The sequence below is a fragment of the Odocoileus virginianus genome, chromosome 5 (genome assembly GCF_023699985.2).
Source record: "Odocoileus virginianus isolate 20LAN1187 ecotype Illinois chromosome 5, Ovbor_1.2, whole genome shotgun sequence".
NCBI lineage: Eukaryota > Metazoa > Chordata > Mammalia > Artiodactyla > Cervidae > Odocoileus > Odocoileus virginianus.
This window is the reverse complement of record NC_069678.1, coordinates 8,892,131-8,915,052: the sequence shown is the minus strand read 5'-3', so window position 1 is coordinate 8,915,052 and position 22,922 is coordinate 8,892,131. Positions and strand designations below refer to the sequence as shown.

At 43.5% G+C, this 22,922-nt stretch overlaps 1 protein-coding gene and 1 long non-coding RNA gene across 2 annotated transcripts in view; one reads left to right on the top strand and one right to left on the bottom strand.

Annotated features, from left to right (window-relative positions):
- LOC139035130 (uncharacterized) overlaps positions 1–14,425 on the bottom strand; it is a 61,989-nt gene extending 47,564 nt beyond the window's left edge. The window contains exon 1 of the long non-coding RNA XR_011487653.1: positions 14,170–14,425. This is a non-coding gene — a long non-coding RNA (uncharacterized lncRNA). The remainder of the gene's footprint in view (positions 1–14,169) is intronic.
- Positions 14,426–16,263: 1,838 nt separating this feature from the next.
- Positions 16,264–22,500, top strand: S100A11 (S100 calcium binding protein A11). The gene is made up of 3 exons (XM_070467354.1): positions 16,264–16,369; positions 19,669–19,821; positions 21,329–22,500. The coding sequence occupies exons 1-3, from the start codon at positions 16,367–16,369 to the stop codon at positions 21,482–21,484; spliced, it is 312 nt and encodes a 103-aa protein (XP_070323455.1). The 5' UTR covers positions 16,264–16,366; the 3' UTR covers positions 21,485–22,500.
- The last annotated feature ends 422 nt before the right edge of the window (positions 22,501–22,922 follow it).

Genomic DNA, 22,922 nt, shown 5'->3' with positions numbered 1-22,922 from the left:
CTGTATGTGTACAGGATTTCTGACATTTCTTAAGGAAAAAAGGAAACCAGCTAACTGTCTTTCAGGCTCCCCTGGTGGTTCAGATGGTAAAGAACCCACCTGTAATGTGGGAGACCTGGGTTAGATCCTCAGGTTGGGAAGATCCCCTGGAGGAGGCCATGGCAACCTATTCCAGTATTCTTGCCTAGAGAATCTCCATGGGCAGAGGAGCCTGGGGGGCTACAGTCCATGGGGTCACAAAGAGTTGGACACGACTCTTCGTTGAGCGACTAAGTACATGCACATAACCATCTTTCAGTAAAAGTGCACTACTAGACATTTGATATTATACCTGTACTATAGAATGCTATGCAATAATTAAGAAGAATAAGATGGAAATATATGCACTGATATGAAAAGATGTCCAAAATAGATCATTAAGTGAAAACAAAGTAAGTAGTGAGTGATTATATATAGTGTGATACCTTATATGTAAATCAAACAAAATAATTCATGGAAAAAACCTCAAAAGACAAATTATAAGGGTATTGGGTGTAGAAGGAACAACCAGCTTTTGCTTTTCACTCTAAAGCATTATTGGAATTTTTAATAATAAGCCTGTATTTCTTTTTCTAATAATAACAATGAGTTTTAAGAGAAAAGATTAAGACGCACATATATAGACATATACACAATGTCTAAGGAAAATACCATAAAGTGTTGAAGCACTTGATCTGACAAGTTTATAGAGGGCTGGATTCACTATCACACAAGAAAAATATAAGATATGCAGACACTATATGCACTCATCTGCTCATTTACATATTCAAGGCCAAAACTGAACTAAATGTTAATTTAAAAAAAAAAAAACCAGCAACACTTAAGATATGGCCTCCTCTTCAAGGAGCTTATAATCTCAACAGGAAGAGATGTACATGTAGATAAATAACTGCCTGCAACTGTCAAGGACTTCAGAGTACTGTGGAGGCAGTGGTCAGCTCTACCGGATGGAGAGAGGATGGGAGAAACCAGCAGGAGTACCTTCAGAGAGAAAGGGCTGCTCTGTTGAGTCCTAAGATGAGCAAGTATTTGCAGTAAAGCCAGGAGACCTAGTTCTAAGCCTGCCTCTCTCCTCACCAATCCATGCAACCCCTCTGAGCTTCAGGGTCTTCAGCTCTAATGGAATCAGCTCCAAGATTCCAACCCAGAGAAAATCATTCATTTACCCAGCAAATACTTACTGAATATGGTTCAAATAACAGAAACCTTTGAAATAATAAGAACCCAGAGGGACCAAAGTCATAGGCATGTCCCATCTTTTAATTCAGGCAGCAACCGAAGTTATCTCCACGTTTGATCAGTGGAGGAGAAAGAGGAGAAATTCTCTCCTCTGGAATCTAGAAGTTGTTCTCTTTCTGCCCAAGGCTCAGATGTTCTGCGTAAGTTCAACTGTTGATAGGTTGCAGGGCAAAGGAGGTACAGAGAAAGGAAAGCCAATTCCAAGAACAAGCCACTTTAGTAGACACTGCAAAATACACTCAACAGAGAGGCTACACCTCCTATGTTTCAGCAATATTCAAGTCTGCAACTGCAAATTAGTTGGTGAAGATAGTGCTTGAAGTCTGAACTTTAAGAAATTGTCAACACATTCTAAGATTTCACAGTAAGAGCTTTGGATATCAGGGAGGGATCGATGTGGATCACATGAGGGAGGCAGTAAGGCAAAGAGCAGGTACATAAAAGTTCAGAGAAGTAAGCCAACTCAAGATTACAAAGTAGAAGATCAAGACAGCAAGTATTCCTTTAATCACACCTACTTAAGTTTAGTCAGATTCCTAAGAGAGACAGAATTTGTTACCATCAAAATCACACCATATTACTCTATTACTTATATATTTATGATTGAGTTAACATTTTTAAAACTGTATATGTAAAGGAAAATATAGACAGAATACTCTTTGACATCAATTGCCACAAGATCTTTCTTGACCCACCTCCTAGAGCAATGAAAATAAAAACAAAAATAAACAAATAGGACCTAATTAAACTTAAGAGCTTTGCACAGCAAAGGAAATCAGAAACAAGATGAAAAGACAACTCTTATAATGAAAATATTTGCAAATTAAGCAACTGACAAAGGATTAATCTCCAAAACATAGAAGCAGCTCAACCAGCTCAATGTCAAAAAAACAAACAACTCAATCAAAATATGGGTGGAAGACCTAGATAGACATTTCTCCAAAGACATACATATAGCCAATAAACATATGGAAAGATGATCAATAGCACTAATTATTAAAGATACGCAAATCAAAATTACAATGAAATATCACCTCACATGGGTCAGAATGGCCATTATCAAAAAAACTTACAAGCAATAAATGCTAAGAGGGTGTGGAGAAAAGGGAACCCTTCATGTACTGTTGGTGGGGGTGTAAATTAATACAGCCAGAATGGAAAACAGTATGGACATTCCTTAAAAAACTAAATATAGAACTACCACATGACCCAGCAATCTCACTACTGGGCATATACTCAGAGAAAACCGTAATTCAAAAAGATACATGCACTCCAATGTTCACAGCAGCACTATTTACAATAGCCAGGACATGGAAGGAACTTAATGTCCATCAACAGAGGAGTGGGTAAAGAAGATGTGGTATATACACACCATGAAATATTACTCAACTATAAAAAGGGACAAAATTGGGTCATTTGTACAGATATGGATGGACCTAGAGAGTATCATACAGAGTGAAGTAAGTTAGAAAGAGAAAAACAAATATCATATATTAACACATATACGGGGAATCTAGGAAGATTATATAGATGATCTTATTTACAAAGCAGAAATAGAGACACAGATGTAAAGAGCAAATAAACAGACACCAAAGGGGAAAGGGCAGGTGAGAAGAAGTGGTAGATTGGGACTGACACATATACACTATTGATACTAAGTATAAATTATTTAGAGAATTAATGAGAACATATGGTCTAGCACAGGGAACTCTACTTAATGCACTGTAGTGCCCTGAGTGGGAAGGGAGTCCAAAAGCAAGGGGAAATATATATATGAACGGCTGATTCATTCTGCTATACAGTAGAAACCAACACAACAGTGCAAAGCAAATACACTCCAATAAAAATTAATTTTAAAAAACTGTATATAGGGTTTTCTAAAGTGTGAGTTCAGTCATTTTCATCTTCAGTTAAAGCAAATAAATAAGTTCCTGTGAGGAATATTTACTTGAGTTGAGTGCACCCTTCTGACAGCAACTTAAGACCCTGGCTCCTAGAACAAGAAAAACAGGTAAGAAGATCCCTTAGCAAGGTTTACTCCTTGCAGAATGGGCCACGTTTTAAATAAAAAGGGAGTAGATATTCATCATGATTATTTTCCTTGGATCCTGAACATCCCAATCACAATCAGCCATCTTCCACTGCAATTTCTTGAGAGAGATGGGCAAAGTCCCCGTTATAAAGCATGAACCCCCAAATCCCATATAGAAATCCCAGAGAGTGAGTAATTTGAGCTAAACAATAAAATTCCTTTCAGGCTTTAAATCTTTCCTCACTTTTAGCCTTGCCCTTGATATCTAACCAATTCATCGACAAAAAGAGTAAGACACCAGAGAAAGTACTAAGGAAATACTATTATTTCCACAGGACACCCCAGTTCCAGTTGTCCATTGCTGATAACAAACAACTCCAAAACTTGGTGGCTTATAAAGCAGCCCTCCTCTGCTTCACACGGTGTTAGCTAGGCAGTCTGACTGACCCGAGAGGGCCCATTTCCAAGATAACCCACTCACATGCTGGCTACTTAGTGCTGGCTGGTGGGCCCTCTGCACATGGATCTGTCCAGGAGGCAGCCTGGGCTTCCTCACCAGTATGGTGGCCAGGGTCCTTGAGTGAGCATCCCAAAACAGAAGCAGGTGAACTCCACCTTTTAACATCAAGTCTCAGAAGTCAAAGAAGGTCACGCGCCAAAGAAACAATGCTTTCAAACTGTGGTGCTGGAGAAGACTCTTGAGAGTCCCTTGGACAGCAAGGAGATCAAACCAAGCATTCCTGAAGGAAATCAACCCTGTCTATTCTTTGGAAGGACTGAAGCTGAAGCTCCAATACTTTGGCCACGTGGTGAGAAGAACTGAATCATTGGGAAAGACCCTGATGCTGGGAAAGATTGAAGGCAAAAGGAGGAAAGGGTGGCAGAGGATGAGATGGTTGGATGGCATCACTGACTCAATGGACAAGTGTTTGAGCAAACTTAGGGAGACAGCGAAGGACAAGGAAGTCTAGTGTGCTGCAGTTCATGGGGTTGCAAAGAGTCAGACACAACTTAGCTACTGAACAACAACTCAGAAATATATAGAGTCACTTCCAAAGAAGTCACCACACACTCTCCCAGGTTCAAGGAGTGAAAATATAGATTCTACCTCTTTTTTTAATTTTTTAATTGAAGGAAAATTGCTTTATAGTGTTGTGTTGGTTTCTGCCATATAACAACAAAAATCAGCCATAATTATATCTCCTTCCTCTTGAGCTTCCCTCCCCACCTCACCCCAGGTCATCACAGAATGCCAGGGGAACTACGGAGAAAAAGGAAAAGATCCTATCTCTTGATGGGAGGAGCGTGAGAGTCACATTGAAAGAAGAGCTTGTGGGAGGGCAGATAGTGTTATGGCCATTTTTGGAAAATACAATCTCCCAACACAGCCACACAACACCCATTCCATCCCTAAACAATTTGTCTCAGCTAAGTGAGGTAATTCCATGCCTCTGGCCGTCTATTTGTACAAGGATAGACAGGCCTAACCCATCTGGGGCAATGAGATTTAAGAGAGCCCTGTCCAGAGTTTCTGGAAAAGAGAAGCAAGTTTCTTCCTGAGGTGTGAACAAGGAAATGCATACCCTGTATGTTTCACCTAGGATTACAATGGTAAGGTGGATCATGGGGTAAAAAAACAGAAGAATCTCATCCCCTCTTACATCACTAAGCTGTTGAATCAGTCAGCCCTGGAGCCTCTTCTGCTCCAGGGACCTCCTGTTATAAAGACAAAAAATAATTTCATGGTTCTTTAAACTATCCTAAGTCAACTTCCTGTTATCTTCACCCCTAAAGCACCCTAACTCATATATTTTCTCTCTAAAGCCTGGGAACAGAGCTGAACGAACCTGCCCACTCTTAGGTCTTCCAAGAGCCAGAGGGTATAGGCATGGGATTCAGGGAAAGATGAAACAGAAGGAAGTCTCACTACACAAAAATGTCAAACCATTGAATGCAGACCACAGAACCTTTAAATTCTTCGTTTGTCACATAAAAGTCCTCCTGCCTACTACTAACCCATCACACCATGTCCTAGACCCAGAGTATTAGTAGGGGAAGGACTCACTGCCACTTAGGGTGAGTGGGTTGTGCCCACCCGCCCACAGTGGAATTATAGTAGATCTGGTCCTCAAGAAGTCGACAGTGTAACAGGAAAAAAACAAGTGGCACATACTTAAATAGCTATAATTCAAGATAGGCTGTAACACACGCCACAGAAAAGTGCAGATAAAGGGCTGTGGTAGATCAATGAAGGGACAGATCCTTTTTAGTTAGAAGATATAAGTAAAAGGCTTCCTGGAGAAGGTTCTTTATAAGTTAAGTCTTCATACATGTAGAATTTGGACATAAGACAGAGGAAAACATTCCAGGCTAAAGGAAGGGAACACAAGAAAAAAAGTCATTAAGTGGGAAATTGTGGGGCTCCTAAAGACTGGAAGATATTCACACTGTGACTAAACAATGACCAGTCAGGACAGTGGCCAGGCTACCAGGATGGAGCAAGTCCCAGAGACCCTCACTACTCCATGTATTAATTCTTAAATTACTTGATTATGGGAATCGTGTGGCCCAGGAGAGGGACAAGTGGCTGGGGCTTCAGGTGAATGGCACTCGGGGATTCAGGCAAGAAGAGAGGACATTCAGCAACTGGTAGAGAAGAACACCAGTGTTTTAACAACTAGTGTGAATGAACCAGTGAGAAACGGTTAGAGGATCAACCCCGCTTACAGACAACAGTGAAAGTTCCCAGTTGACCAGAGTTTGCAGTGAATGAAAGGAAATAATGAAAACAACAGCTGGAATTAGAATTTCATCTTGAATTCGAAGACGAAAAGTTTGGACAAAAAACTGAATGATACAGGTTCACTGAGACCATTTTGACGGCACATTCAGATCACAATGGATCAGACATGGGTCTGTATGGTGTGGCCTCCTAGGAGTAGAAATGTAACATACGTGCAACAATTTGCTGTGGGACGTTGTGAAAGAGAAAACCTCTCAAGTCTGCTAACAGCAGTTGTGTTGCAGGAAGGGGGAACCCTCCCAGGGCCCGAAACTGGGCTCTTGTCTAACACTCGGAAATGAATTGTCTGAGGAGACACGTGTGCTGACAAAGCAAGAGATTGTACTGGGAAAGCGCACCCGGGTGGAGAGCAGTAGGGGAAGGGAACCCAGGAGAACCGCTCTGTCAAGTGGCTTGCCTGGTGATGGGATTAGTTTCCCGGCTGTCCTTAGCCAATCATTGTTCAGCCTTGTTCAGCCAAGATGGATGCCAGAGAGAAGGATTCTGGGAGGTGGTTGGACATGTAGTGTCTCCTTTTGACCTTTCCCGAACTCTTCTGGTTGGTAGTGGCTTATTAGTTCCCTGTTCCTTACCAGGACCTCCTGTCACAAAACGACTCATGCAAATGGTTTCCATGGTGCCTGACCAGGGTGGGCCATTTCAATCAGTGTGCTTCCACTAACAGTTGGAGACTAAAAGCAACTTTGTGGAGGACTTCAGTGGTTTCCAGCCACCAATCTAGAAGAATGTGAAGGAAAACGTAGATGTGTGTAGACAATGGAGGAAGGCAGTGAACTTCCACCAGCCTGCACAGAACTCTATGTCTGCTCTGATGATGCCACTACATCAGTACAAATGAGGGAGTTAGTGAGGGCCAGCAATCAGAGGCAACAGGAAGTGAGAAGAGGGAAGGGCTTGAATGATAACAATAGTAACAGCCAAGATCTGCAAAGCAGAGCCTAGAAGCACACTTTCATTTACCCACGTAGCAATTAACACTGGTATAACACAGCACCATTTGAAGAGCCCTTTTATATTTATTATCTCCATAATTATTATCCACATTTTACATATGAGAAAACTGAAGCTCAGAAACAAACAAACAAAAAGTTTATCTAGGAGAGGGCTAAAACTCAAACTCAGGCCTTTAGATTCTTTGTCCAGCATTTCCATATATACCACAGTGGCCTCACAGATTGTGGGGTCATTCCTTAATATTGTAAATGTGGCCTCAGTGCTCTGGGCAGGAGCTGTTGATTATGGGAGAAATCAAAGGATCTCCCCTGACAGTTCTTACGTTCAAGAGGTAAATCTTCTAGCCTAGGACTTAAATTGGAAGAGCCTCATCCAAGAGACTGAGGGCACACCTTCTGATGCAGATGGCTCAGTCTTTAGAAGGATCCCACTCCTGTTTTATTAATCAAATTCAATATGAGGATCCTCAAAGGTAGGAGCCATGATTTTTTTTTATCTTTGTATCCTCAGACCCTAGCAGAGGGCCTGGTATTCAATAATAATTTATATAAATTTAAGACTCTTAACAAAAAATAGCTAGCAATCCTTCCCCAGAACAAAAAACAAAACAAAGAGTTAGTAATTCTTGGGACAATTATTTACCACTGCCCTGAAAGTTAAATTACACAGAATTAAACCAAACTCAGCCCCTACTCTGAAATCATTCTATTCATTCAATCCCATGAACACGCACCAGTTGTTACTACATGCAAATGGCTATGAATGACACAAGAATGAACACGATACATCCATAATTTCAAGGAACACACATGCTATCAGGAAAAAAAATCTGTTAACATAAAACCCTTTAATATACAGCAAAATATTAAATTCCTCCACCCCCAAAAAAATAAATTATAAAATATTACAGGAGGATAAAAGTGAGTGGTTGAAATCAGAAAATCTTCATGAAGGAGGAGCTTCATTGAAGGAGCCTAGAATTTCATCAGAGAGAACTGAAACTAAGGATGTATCAAAAGCAGAGAAAGCTTGAGCAACAGCCAAAGAAGAGGACCTTTGGGTGGTAAACAGTGGTTCCATTTGCTAAAGCATAGAGTGTATAAAGGAAAGTAGTAGATAGCACTTTGAGACCCTTTTTTACAGTCTTTCAGTGTCCTATACCTGTTTCACATCAGACATCCTAACCGGCTTCACACCTTGCTCTCCACTGTAGCTCCTCTCACCATCCTAGATGAGCTCAGCACTGACAAGGCTCATCCACCCAGCCCCCTACCCTCACAGTTTCTTGACCTCCTTCCTTCCTGCTCACTCCAAATACACTGCAATTGGTATAAGGCCCTAAGCCATGCTTGGATTCTGCTATCATAAGAGCTCTACCCACAAATTAATAGACTCATTGGAAGTTAATGTTATACCAATAACTTCTTATGGGCTTCCCAGATGGCTCAGTGGGTAAAGAATCCACCTGCAATGCAGCAGACTCAGGAGACGCTGCTTGGATCCCTTTGTCGGTAGGATCCCCTGGAGGAGGGCATGGCAACCCACTCCAGTATTCTTGCCTGGAAAATCCCGTGGACAGAGAAGCCTGGCAGGCTACAGTCCATAGGGTCACAAAGAGTCAGACACAACTGAGCACGCACCCAATAACTTCTTACATCTCCAGCTCTCTCCATCCCTCTTTTCCATGTAACTTGTCCTTTGATTTTACGGAGAAATTTTTTGTGCCCACTGACCTTCCATGTCCTTGTTCCCTTCTTTTTCTTTCTGTACTGAATGCCCAATCAAGTGGATTATTTTCTCACCCACACCCTCAACTCCTTCACTGTCTTATCCTTTTGTTACACCTATTCTGTAAAATTTTAACCCTAAATCCATTTCACAACCCTCTCTTGGATCCAATGAGTAGAGTTCTAAACACACCAGGAGAAAGTCATACAGCCACATAATCACAACCATGGGTATTCGAGTCACCGCAAAATTATAACTTCATAAGCTTTTGTACCCACTCTACGATCTGAGTCAGCTCCTGTTACCATTTTCCTCTGAGACCATTGAGAATCTCCTCAATTCTCCTACTCAAGAACCTACTCAAGGATGTCCTATGGCCACTGTCAAGGATGTCCTTACCTCCCACTTCATGTGCCAACAGGTTATCCAAAAAGATAACCCTCTGCACCCTCCTAAAGTTATGGTCCTTCTATAGCCTCACTCCTCATTTGCCCCCTTTTCCACTCTGTGGAGTAATTCATCTGCCGTAGCTCCTCTGAGACCTTGCTCTATCATTTGTATCCTCTCAACGTTATACATATGCCTTCTCATTCTGGCAACTCCTTCTGCACAGCCTGTGAACTCACTCAAAGTGTTTATGCTTTCAAATCCTCCCTTGGTTTCAGATCCCTTCTGGCCACACTCCACTTCTCCTCCCTTCATAGTCAACCTTCTCAAGTAAGTAATCCATACTCCCTGTCCCCACTCTTCATCTCCCATTCATTCCTCAGTCTATAGCACTTGGTTTCCCCTCCCCCTACACTAAAATTGCTCTGGCAAAGGTCTCCAAGGATATAAATGCCACATCCACTGGGCACATCTCAACCTTCACTGTACTCTGTCTCTCTGAAGACTTTCACCTTGCTGACCACCCTTTCCATCTTGAAAGTCTCTCTTCCACGGACTTGATGACACCAGAGAAGGCTCTGAGTCGCCTTCCCAGTCATTTCTCTTTTCTGTCCTATGGTGGATCATCTTCCTCCTTATTCTGTAAGTATTGGTTAAAGTCACACAAGCTAGGTTGAGCACCATCAGAATGGAGACTTCACCCACCTTGTTCACCACTGAGCGGCAGTGCTCAGGACAGCTCTGCATACTGTGAGGGGAGACCCTCCTTACATAACTGCCTGATGCATGTACTGGATGCCAGGAACACTGTAGTAAGTAGGATACTGGCTCTGCCCTCAAGTAGCTTGCTGTCTAGTGAGGAACATAAGTAAATAGAAAATGACAGTAGATTATGGTAAGAATTCTGAGGCAAGGAGCTAAGGGAGAACATATAATGGATACAGGACATTCTGAATTCCTCCAGCTTTGAATTGTGACAACACATGTGAAGCTGTGTCTATGAGAGAATCTCATTAGAAGCTCAGCACCCAAGATGTTTACAGGAGACTGGTCACATAGGCATACTCTCTCCACGTGCGTGTGCTCAGTCATTCAGTTGTGTCCAGCTCTTTGTGACCCCATGGACTGTAGCCCGCCAAGCCCCTTTGTCCATGGAATTTTTCAGGCAAGAATGCTGGAGTGGGCTGCCATTTCCTACTCCAGAGGACCTTCCTGACCCAGGTGTTGAACCCACATCTCCTATTCTCACTAGCATGTACCAAAAAATTCCATACTCCCAGAAAGAAAGCAGGTGCTTGGCATAAACTGCATTGTTTGTACCAATAGTTTAGGCATAATAAGGGAACAGATGGAAACCCTCCTGAAATCCAAGTTCTAAGATGCCAGCCAAAATCCAGCCTTGAAAGCAGGCCTTTCCAAGGACAGAAGTCTTAGGCTGTTTTGTTAGCTTTCTCTTTTTTTTTCCATAGATACCTAGCACTCTGTCAGAGAAAGAGGGATGCTTAGGAAAGATGATTTCTAAGTTGTATGAAGGATAGATAATGCTATGGACTTAATTGTGTCTGTCCCCATACACACAAAAAATATCCATATGTTAAAGCCCTAACCCCTAATTTGACTGTATTTAGAGACAAGGTCTTAGGAGGTAATTACAGTCAAATGATTAAATGCTTAAATGTCATAAGAGGGGAGCCCTAATTCAGTAGGACTGTGGCCTTATAAGAAAACGAAAAGAGAGAACTCTCTCTCTCCACCGTGTGAAGACTCAATGAGAAAGCAGCCATCTGCAAGCCAGGAAAAGAGTTGATGAGGAACTGAATCAACTAGTACGTTGATCTTGCTTGGACTTCCAGCCTCCAGAACCGTGAGAAAATAAATTTTTGTTTAAGCCACTCAGTCTGTGGTAGTTTGTTGTCAACAAGCCAACTAAGGTGAGAAAAAGACTATTGCAGACAGACAGATAGATGTGCAAAGTTCCTGAGGTGAGACAGAGAGATTTGAAGAGCTGTAAGTAAATGTGACTGTTCCCAATCCTATTCTCTCCTAGGGTGATTTCACCCCTTTTCCAGCCCCCCCACCCCCCGCATCTAAGCAGAGGCCAAGTTCAATTGCCATTGCCTTCTCAGTACTTGGCAATTCCCTGCCCCATCTCCATGGCCCTCTCGCCTTGATTATTGCATCTCTATCTTTATGTTTCTTGCCTCTAGCCTCTCTCCCCTCAATACATTTTCTATACTTCCCAAAAGATGAAGTGGATCAAGTCACTCTCCTGCTTTAAAATCATCAGCGGTTCTTGATAGATAAACTTCAGGATACAATTCAAATTTCCAAGCATAGCCCTTAGTGATCTGACCCTTCTCTCTCCAGGCTCAATCCCACAGCTCTGGCCTCACATTTACCATTGCCCCATACACTTGACCCAAATGGTGTAACTCAGACATTAGCTCCTGCATATGTATTGCTGGTTTGATCACAATTGCATTTTTTATTGTGGTTGAATATATATAACTTAAAATTTACCATCTTCACTATTTTTTTAGTACATGGTTCTATGGCAATAAGCACAGATGACCCTCAAACAATGTGGAGGTTAGGTTTCAACCCTCTATCAGTTGAAAATCTGAATACTGGTCCCCTGTATCTGTACTTTCTCCTATATCCATGGTTCTACCTTCAAAGATCCAGCCAACCACAGATCATGTAGTATTGCAGTATTTACTACTGAAAAAGTCCCGCACAAAGGTGGATCTGCACAGTTGAAATCCCCCTTAGGTGGTCTGCTGTATATTCATATTGTTGTGCAACCAGTCTCCAGAACTCTTTCATCTTGGCAAAACAGAAACTCTATATCCATTAAACGGCAACTCCTTTCTTCCCTCTCTCCAGCCTTTGTCAGCTGTCACTCTACTTTATCTCTTTGAATTTGATTATTCTAGATACCTAGAGCTTCCCTGGTAGCTCAGCTGGTAAAAAATTCGTCTGCAGTCCAGGAGACCCCAGTTCAATTCCTGGGTCAGGAAGATTCCCTGGAGAAGGGATAGGCTACACACTCCAGTATTCTTGGGCTTGCCTGGTGGCTCAGCTGATAAAGAATCTTTCTGCAATGCAGGAGACCTGGGTTCGATCCCTCAGTTGGGAAGATCCCCTGGAGGGCATGACAGCCACTCCAGTATTCTTACCTGGAGAATCCATGGACAGAGGCGCCTGGAGGGCTACAGTCTATAGGGCTGTAAAGAGCCAGAAACAACTGAACAACTAAGTATACACAAAGCCCAGGACTACCAACCCACCTGCAGGTACCGAGAATATGCATAAGCTTCACCCCTGCTACTTAAAAAAAATTATTTATTCATTCATTTATTTATTGGCTGCACCAAGTCTCAGTTGGGGCATCCAGGATCTTCGATCTTCATTGCAGTGTGGGGGATCTCTAGTTGCAGCATGCAAAATCTTTCAGTTGTGGCATGTGGAATCTAGTTTCCTGACCAGGGATTGAACCTGGGCCCCCTGCATTGGTAGCATGGAGTCTTAGCTACTGGACCACCAGGGAAGTCCCACCCCTGATTACTTTTGCACAAACCATTATGAAAGCATCCCTCTGAAGACACTGCTCTACGTTCTAAGCATTTTACATAATTACATCTTCATCTTTAGTAAGTAGTAGAAGCAGGTACCTCTATTATCTCCACTTTATAGATGAGGAAACTGAGGTACAGAGCAGCTAAATGACTTGCTAGAGCTCATACAGATAAGATGTTATACGTATCATACTGTACTGACTTCAACTGTGCCCATCTACCTGATGAATTATTTATTTATTTTACACCTGGTGAATTCTTATTCATCCTTCACTATCCAACTCAAGCATCACTGTCTCCGTGACACTTTCTCTGCTCCTCCAGAGTTAACCACTCACTTCCTTCCCGGCAGTACCATTGTGCCTTGTTCACACCCCACAATTATGTTTATCTAATCTAGTCCATTCAGGAACAAGCCCAGCCCTGCACAGAGCTCAGGTTGCACATAAGAATTACCCTGTACCTTAGAAGTCCCCACATTTATTTCCTGAATAAATTGACTAATCTGACCTCATTTTTGTCTCTTGGTATCAACTTACCAGCCCTTACTCATCCTCAGCTCCTTGCTTGCATTTAGCCCTTCACTTGGACACAATGTTTACCAACGTTGCCAAATCTACTTTGCATTCCATCTTTCCTGAACCCTCCCTCTTTTAACAGAAAATCCCTTTCATCATGATGCTGGGGAGTTGCTACCACAGGCAGCCCTCACTGGGCAGATTTGATCCACCAACATGGTTCTGGACAATTCATATTTATTTGATTCAGTTCTTTTCTTTGGTTTCACTCAAGCTGCTTCATGGGGCAGGGGAGTTACTGAAAGAATAGAGGCCTTACCTGAAATCAGGAAAGCTAGACAACTAGGTTCAGGAAGAACAAGAACACTATTCTGCACAGTCTTTCCAAATGTCATAGCATCTACTTATTTATGGTGTCTGCTTCTTCATAATTTTTTTTTGTCATGACCTCATGATTCTCTCCATGCAAATGTTCAGCTTCAGCTCTTCTAAGTGCCTAATTTGTATGTGTTTCTAATTTCGGTCTTCCAAAAACTGAATGGTCCCAGCTCACTATTTCATATCACGTAATGAAACATCCAATACTGTCCATTCTGTGGACTGGGAGTCCTTGAGCCTAGAGCTAAACTCAATCCAGTCAGCTATGACAGTGGGCACAGGGTCAAACCATGCAAAAATTTACCAACTGGGCTGGACTTTCAGCAGAGGGGGATAAACATGTTTAAGGTGTTTTTCCTTAAGGAGGAGTGTGATATGGGAAGTCCCAGGTATAGAATAATTTAAACTAATGATTCTTTAATATTTTTGATCATAGATTTTTCTGAGAATCAGAAGAAAGCTAAGAATCCTCCTCAAGAAGAAGTTCTCTTAGGCAGAAAATTTTACACATACCTTTGGGGTGTATGTGGATCCCAGCATCCATCCATGGAACACCCCTCAATATACTGTAGGTCTGAAGTCAATCCATGTGGAAGCATGTAAAGTCACTTCGGTCGTGTTCAACTCTTTGCCACCCTTGAACTGTAGCCTGCCAGGCTCCTCTGTCCATGGGATTCTCCAGGCATGCAGGAAAGATGGCATGCAAAGAATACTGGAATGGGTTGCCTTGCCCTCCTCCAGGAGATCTTCCTGACATTGGTATGAAACCCATGTCTCCTGCATTGCAGGCAGATTCTTTACTGCTGAGTCACTGGGGAAACCCCAAAGTCTATCCATAGACCACCTCAAAGGCAGGCACTAATATCACATTTGTATTTGTATCTCTTGTGCCTAGCACTGAGCTTGACACAAAATAGTTTTCAAAAAAAAATTTTTAATAAATAAATTGAAGAATTCATTCATTGATAAAGGTTTTTCAAAGGCAGATAGAAGCTAAATTTGGATTTGATATAAAGGGCATTGGAGAGCCATCTTGTTTGGTTCTTTCATTGTGTTTCATTTTTAAGCAAGCAACTAACCAGAGCTGTACTGTAGGGAAATGTGTTTTTAACAGTCAGTAGCACAATCGGAGGGCAAGAGACCAATTAGAAAACTGGAGGAAAGAGGGAATGAAAACCTAAACTAGAACCCTGGAGGTGGGATATAACCAGATCCAAGAGAGAGTGTAAAAATAAAACTGATGGTACCTGGGACTTGATAAGATTTGGGGGTAAGAAAGGTATTTAGAGTCAAAACCTGGCTCCAAAACTCTCCAGTCAGGAGAACAGAAGAATGACAGTATCATTAGCAGAGATAAGGAGGACAGAAGAAAAACAGACTCAGGGAAAACAAGCATTTCTTGAATTGAGTTTGAGGCTCAGGTGAGACTTTCAAGTGGATTCAAGAATAACTAAAACTGTGGTGTGGTGTAAGTAAGAAGAGATGAAGATCTCTTCAGAAGTAACCAGCTGAGGCTGCAAGAACAGAGATGTCAGGAAGTAGTTTACACAATGCCCTGCAACCCTTTATCTTTCCTTCGCATCTATGTCAGTTCTTGAAGCCCTCTCAAAACTATCATTTTATCTGACAGTCATAACAATCTTGTGAAATAGGAAAGGAAAGGGCACCTACTTTTACAGGTAAGGAAATGGAGGCTCAGAGGATTGAGGGGTTTTGCCAAAACTGTTGCCTTGAAGTAATTACAGATACCTGCTTCCCTGGTGACCCGGTGGTAAAGAATCAACCTATCTACATAGGAGACGATCCATCCTGTGTCTCCTCAACAGATAGGAGCCCCTGGAGAAGATGCCCTGGAGAAGGTAATGGCAACTCACTCCAGTATTCTTGCCTGGGAAATGCCATGGACAGAGGAGCCTGGCGGGCTACAGTCCACGGGGTCGCAAAAGGGTCAGACACGACTTAGCAACTAAACAACAATTACAGATCCAGGATCAGAATCCAGAGCTTCTGATTCTTCATACAACTCCGTTGCCGATTGCACAGAGGTAAGACCCCGACTTGCACGGGTCAGTAGTTTGTGGTCGTACTGCACCGTTGCAGTACTTTGGGGGTGTAGGGTCCTTCTTTAACTCTTAATCGGTTTATAGAGACGTTTGAGACAATGATGCTCCAGTTTGCACAAACCGTCACCGTTTAGTCCGTTAATTACATCCACTGTGAAAGAATAGACAGCCGTGGTTTCTAGGAAACAAGTACTCTGCAATTAAGGCCAACGTTCCGAGTTGCTAGTCTTTTAAAGGGATCGCTCCGCCTTTAGGAAGCAGCAGAAATAGCTGGTAAGTTCGTACATGGAAGACCTGTGGACTTGAACAGATTTCCCAAAGACCGCTACGCCAAAGTTTAAATTCAGAAAAGACCAACATCTTCACAGTTCACAAGACAGGGAGGGAGAGATTGTTTTAAGGCTCCGTGAGGACAATGGGGTTTTGTGTGAGTTTTAAGGTGAAACTGCGCGTTTGGCAAAGAAAGGCGACAGCGACGAGCCCGGATCGGCGGGCGGGCGGGGCGGAGGAGGGGGCGCGTGAGTCAGGCTGGAGCCGCGCGGGGCGGAGCCGGGTGGGGCCGGCCCGGAGGCCCGGGACCCGGCCCGCCGCCCAGTGCCCGCCGCGCCGCTCCCCGCTCGCATCCGCGCGCCTCGCTCCTCTCCGACATGGTAAGCCGCGCTTTTTACTGTCTTCCTCTTAGATGAAAATTTCTTTCATGTAAATTCCTCTTACATGAAAATTACAGCCACGGCATACTTTTCACCAGGCTTGATCTTTGATTTTTGAAGTGGTCGTGGCAGGAAGCAGAGCAGGACAAATAAATCTACCGGAGGGAATCAGAAAAGAGCAGATGGAAGGAAGAAGCCCTAAATTATACGTAGAATCACAGCCTCGGGGTAGCAGCGGGAGGCTCTTGTTTTTACGCCGAGGTCTGGGGCTGGGATAGAGGAAGTGCCCTGCGAGCCACGCCCGGCGCGGAGCCCCTCGCGCGGCGGGCAACGGGGCGAGGGGGTCCGGCCGGTGCGGGAAGCCCTTCGCCGCGGGCCCGCGGAGCCCCGGGTACGACCTAACGACTGGGGCGGGGGGTGAATTCTGTGTGGTGGCTCCAGTTACATATAGTTACAGAGCTAGAGGTCCGAGCCCTAGAGGGGAAATCGGAGTTTCAGTAAACGACGGGCAAGCGGCCAAGACGCGGAGACTGAAACTGAAGCCCGGCCAGGAATGTGGGAGGGCCCCGGCTCCGGGAAGCCCCCTCCTCCTCCCCGCTTGCCTCCAACCCACCGTCTTTTTAGGCGATCCTCCGTCTCCTGTTTTCTCTCAGCTCCTGCCAGCCCCACTCTGAATTCTTTCTACCTGCATTAATCCACCCCCCCCAAAATCTGCCTTTTCCTTGGCCTCTATTTCGCGGAGTCAGCAAACTTCCGCCCGCCTGCCAAGTGGGGGTTCTCTGCGCCCACGAGCTCCGAGTGGATTTTACGTAAATAGTTGAAAAGAAAAGCCAAGGAAGAATAATACTTTGAGAATTATATGAAAATCAGACTTCACCATGCATATAAGTAAGGTTTTATTGGCACACGGCCACGCCCATTCACGAGTTCTCTGTGTGGTTCCTGCCCTGCTACAAACGCAGAGTGATGGAGGCCAAGTGGACCACATTGGCCTAATATATATCCCGTCTGGCACCTACAGAACATGTTTGCTAACCCCTGCTTTAGTGGGTCAGTCTGTATCCTGGACTGCTCTTTCTTTCTTCTTTTCACGCCCAAGTGGGGAACCAAAGTCTCAAGCAACCTAGAAAAGGCAGACCCAGCACCACCAAGTGGCGAAGGCCTGAAATGACTGCCCCGGAAGAAAGAGAATGCCACCGGGACTCCTTGGAAGGAATTAGGAGTTAAAAATGAGAACTGCATGAGTTAAGAATGAGAACTGCAATACTTTTTTCCAAGTGTTACTTTTTTTCCTTTAACTTTCTCAAATGAGTGTTTAGTACGCATTTTTTACTAATAAGCTCTTTCACAGCATCCATTTATCATGCTGTTTTCTCCTTCCTCTCATTGTTCCCATCAAATACAATTATGGGGAGCAGTGATGGGGAGCACTGGCCTCCATCCAGGCAGGAGATCGCTTTCTCTTCTCCTTCAGTCACTGATCCAGCTTGGGCAAAACTTTCCTGTCTCTGGGCCTCTCTGCCGGGGAACCCTCTCCAAAGTCCCCTCCAGCACTACAAATTTTGTAATTCCACTTAGGTAATTTGATATGTGTTTTTTTTTTTCTTTTGTTCTGAAAAATTACCTCCGGGAAGACATGCACGGGTTTTAATTTTCTCCATGTAGCTGATAGCAACAGATTTGAAGGAGAAAAAAATTCAGTCAAGATTGATGTTAAGGAGAGAAAAGAATGAAAAGCAGAAAGCCATTGAAACTGGAAAATGAAACCAGTCTGAGTTCTACAAAGAAAAGGGTCAGAGGATACTTCTGTAGGTCTAGAAAAAGATCACAAAGCCCTGGCTCCTCAGCCTGGAATGTTCTACCCTATCTGGTGTGCCGTCCCAGTCAACCTTGTTCCTGTAATCTGATGTGTTAGTTAGACTGTGAGATTGCAGTCCTGATAAGAAAAGCTGTTGTGCAAACACATCTGTTTCTAGGCTGTGGTATTTTGTTTCTAACCAAAACTCTGAGGCTACCAACACTTTTCTTACCTAAAGAAAAAGTTCTGACAGCGTGACTGTTGGGGAATAATCCATCTCCTATAGAGTTCTCTAGACCCCACCTCCAGAAAGGGCTTTATAGATGTTCCAGGATGCAGTGAGCACCAGGCTAGGCAGTTAAAACACCTGGAGAGACTGAAGGAGGGAAAGAGAACGGCAGCTGTGCACGTCAGTCCTTCTTAGCATGTAAATTATGCGTCCTGAAAGCCTCCAGTTCTGGGCTCCAGGGAGTCCATCCTAAGAACAAATTAACGGGATAAGTGCTACGTTGCGAAAGTCACCATCATTGGTAACCTCCAGAGCGAGATAAAGCCTTGGAGGAAGGGTGTGGCCATCGAGTTTTCCAGAAAGTCTTCAGTTCCTGCTCTTATCCACCAGGGGGAGCCCACGAGTTCCTCGCGTCTGGGGCCCCAGGAGCTGGCTGGAATGAAGGGCAGAGCATGACAGAATTTCCTTGGAGACTTCCCTTGTAAGGAAAGAAAGCAGAGCCCAGAATAGGATATGAATCTCCTGCTCCTTCTGGTGCAACCACACCTGTGGTTCACCCCGTAAATGCCATAGGAGCTGTGTGAGTGGCAACCTTGATCAGAGCCCCCATATCAACCTTCTGGTTTGACGTGACCAGAGAAGTTCCACTAGCTTTTCCTGTGGGAATTAGTGGCATCTGGGAATAGAAGGAGCAAAGGCCAAGGGTGCAGGAAGCAACCTGGAGGCTGAGATTCTAGAAGTAGCTCTGCCATGTCAATTCCCTTCTCACGCCTCAGGGTAACCATACTTTTAGTTTTCTTCTAGAAAATGTATGAGTCCTGAGAATTCAGTATTCCTTTAAAAAGAAATGCCATTTCACTAATCACAGTAACCTCTATGTATTCTTTTGGAAAATAGGGAATTTTTTAATCTATACACAATGCTTGGTGGGTTGCATATTTATGGGTATATAATCGTATATTTACCCACACATTCTAAAAGTATCAGCAAACCCTGTCACCTCATGCTCATCTAGGCAGTCTACTGCTTTCAAGTATACCAGCATGCTCACTGATTTTCACCTGGAATAAACAGGAGGCAATACAGGGAAGAAGCTCACAGAATGTGACTTTCTGTGGTTGTCTTAACCCCTTAGCCCCTAAACAATGACCTATCTTTTAGGAAACTGCTTCGACCCAAAATGAAGAGATGAGATCCTCCGGAGTGTTCTCCAGCACCCAGCTCTTGATATCCTCCCCTTATCTGAATCCTGAATTTTTTTTTCCCCCAAAGGCAAAAGTATCCAGCCCTACAGAGACTGAACGATGCATCGAGTCTCTGATTGCTGTTTTCCAAAAGCATGCTGGAAGGGATGGTAACAACAGCAAACTCTCCAAGGCCGAGTTCCTAATCTTCATGAATACAGAGCTGGGTGCCTTCACAAAGGTACTGGTCCCAGCCCCCAACCCCAAACTACAAGACCCTGGCAGAACGGCTAGCTTGGAATGAAGGACAGCAGCTGAGCCCCCAGGGCTGAGTGAGCTCCGAATGGCTATTAAAGGATCTTTTCTTTTTTTGAATAACATGGGATCTAAAGATCAGAGTTATCAAACTGTACATGACATAGGGAACAGTGATTTTTTTTCATTTAAGGAGATGGTTTACAAAAATAGTAAATGGAGTAATAAAAGAGTTTTCAAATGTTGTTCCTCCACCCCAAAGCCGCTAGGGTAGCCCTGTTCAGAAGAACTTTCTGTAGTGATGGAAATAATATTCTAAATATTCTATATGTGCACTACTTGATATGGTAGCCAGTAGCAGTTAACAGACTGACTTTCTAAGTTAATTAAGTAGCTGTATGTAACCAGTGGATGTAAGTGTGTGTAGGTGTTGGGGTTTAGGATGAGTGGCGGATGAGGCTGATTAAGCAGGCCCTGCATCAGCAGCTGTCCTCATTCTACCTCAGATCACTCCACTTTTATGTAGTTTGTATATTGGAGTTGCATGCGACACTTAGAAAAAGTTTTCCACTGATATTATAAAATTGAGTAATCCCCAAATGTAACAGAAAGAACCCTGGACTAGAATCCAGAAAATCTGAGTTTGAGGGAATTCCCTGTTAGTCCAGTGGTTCGGACTCCGTGCTCTCACTGCCAAGGGCCCAGCTTCAGTCACTGGTTGGGGAACTAAGATTCCACAGACTATGAGGCACAGCCAAAAAATAAAAAAAGGTTTTTTTAAGTAAATGGTTAATTTAGAAGGAAAAAAAGCTGATTTGGCTCCTAGGTCTTCTGCTTAGGCCAGTCACTTCATCTGTTTGAGTCTGTTTCTATGTCTGACAAGTGGGAAAATTAGAGACATTACTTTGCCAGCAAAGGTCCGTCTGGTCAAGGCTATGGTTTTTCCAGTGGTCATGTATGGATGTGAGAGCTGGACTGTGAAGAAAGCTGAGCACCGAAAAATTGATGCTTTTGAACTGTGGTGTTGGAGAAGACTCTTGAGAGTCCCTTGGACTGCAAGGAGATCCAACCAGTCCATCCTAAAGAGATCAGTCCTGGGTTTTCATTGGAAGGACTGATGCTGAAGCTGAAACTCCAATACTTTGGCCACCTCATGCGAAGAGTTGACTCATTGGAAAAGACCCTGATGGTGGGAGGGATTGGAGGCAGGAGGAGAAGGGGACGACAGAGGATGAGATGGCTGGATGGCATCACCGACTCAATGGGCATGAGTTTGAGCAGACTCCGGGAGTTTGTGATGGACAGGGAGGCCTGGTGTGCTGCAATTCATGGGGTCGCAAAGAGTCAGACACGACTGAGCGACTGAACTGAACTGAACCCTGTACCTCATACTCTTGTGAGAATAAAATGTGACAACATTTTTAAAAGCATTTTAGAAAGAACAGTATAAAGGTACTAATGTCATTATGTCATTATTGTTATTATCTTTGCAGAACCAGAAGGACCCTGGTGTCCTTGACCGCATGATGAAGAGATTGGACCTCAACTCTGATGGGCAGCTAGATTTCCAAGAATTTCTTAATCTTATTGGTGGCCTGGCCATTGCTTGCCATGAATCCTTTATTAAGTCCGCCTCTGGCCCGAAATAAACTGGAGGAACCTGTGGGCCTGGCCTCCAGACCCACTCCCTTTCTTTCCAGCCTCTCGGTTATCTGCTCTTCACAGCCCCCATATACCCTGAGCCCAGCACACCCACCTACCCAGGCAGGCCACTCCTGTTAGTAATAAAACAATACTGTTTTTTAAAACACACACTGGAGTCAGTAAATTTGTGCAAGAGTTGGGGAAAACTGGGAGGAATATAAATTAGACTGATGGGAACAGTTACTAGAAGTTGCATAGTAGGTAGTAGAAATGTATCTTTGGGGTATACATGATCATGACTAATGATACCAACAGAATCATCTCTAAGTTACTCAGCCTGATAGATGTCACTTGTCACTATTCACTCATTGTCTACAACCCTACTACAGGCACTGTCAGAGGCTCCAAGGATACAGTCAGCAAGACAGATACCGGTCCTGCCTTCACAGAGGTTACTTTTAGTTGAGGGAAACAATAAATGGATAAACAAAGGACTATGAGAGTACCCAAAAAAAGTTGTCTTTCTGAAAGCCAAATTGAATTCTTTTCAAAAACTTGATTAGGGAAATTCACTGAAGATCACTGTGGTTGATGTAAGTGTAGCTGAGACAACTATAAACAAATGTGAAAAACCGCAAAAATCTAAAAGCATCATTTCTTCAGACTACCTCACAAGTATCTTTCAATTCCTCCACTTAAAAAAAAGGAACTAGGGCTCCCATAGTGGCTCGGGTAAAGAATATGCCTGCCAGAGCAGGAGACATGGGTTTGATTACTGGGCCAGGAAGATCCCACATTCCACAGACCAACTAAGCCTATGCACCACAATTAATGAACCTGGGAGCCACAACTTCTGAAGCCCTCGTGCCCTGGAGCCTATGCTCCACAGCAAGAGAAGCCGCCACGATGAGGAACCTGAGAACCGCAACTAGAGAATAGCCCCCCTCACTGAAAGTAGAGAAAAGCCTGTGCAGCAACAAAGACCCAGCATAGCCTAAAATAAATAAATTTTTTAAAGGAACTGAAATTTATTGAGTGTGATTTATGCAAGAAAGGCAGTATAGCAGAATACTGGTAAATGTAAGTTTAAATATTTAAAATAGCATTTTTATGAATACCCATTTTAACAGTATTTTTTTTTGTTTGTTTTTTTTAGTAAGCCAGCCAACTACTGGTCTCTACCCTTCAGAAAAGACAGCCTCTACCATTTCCCAATACACTTTTTCTTCTCCCTGCCTGTTTGATCTCTTCCACTCCTCTCTCTCCCCACAGTTTTTAAAGGCAAACTTGACGGTGTCACTCACTTGGTTAAAACCAAGCATTAATTCCTCTTAACATGCAAGATGAAACCCACAGTCATCTTGGGGTGCCCAAGGGCCTTCAGGGAGTGTCCCTACCCCCTTCTCCAGCCTCATTTCTGCTTCTCTAGCCTTGCCAAACACT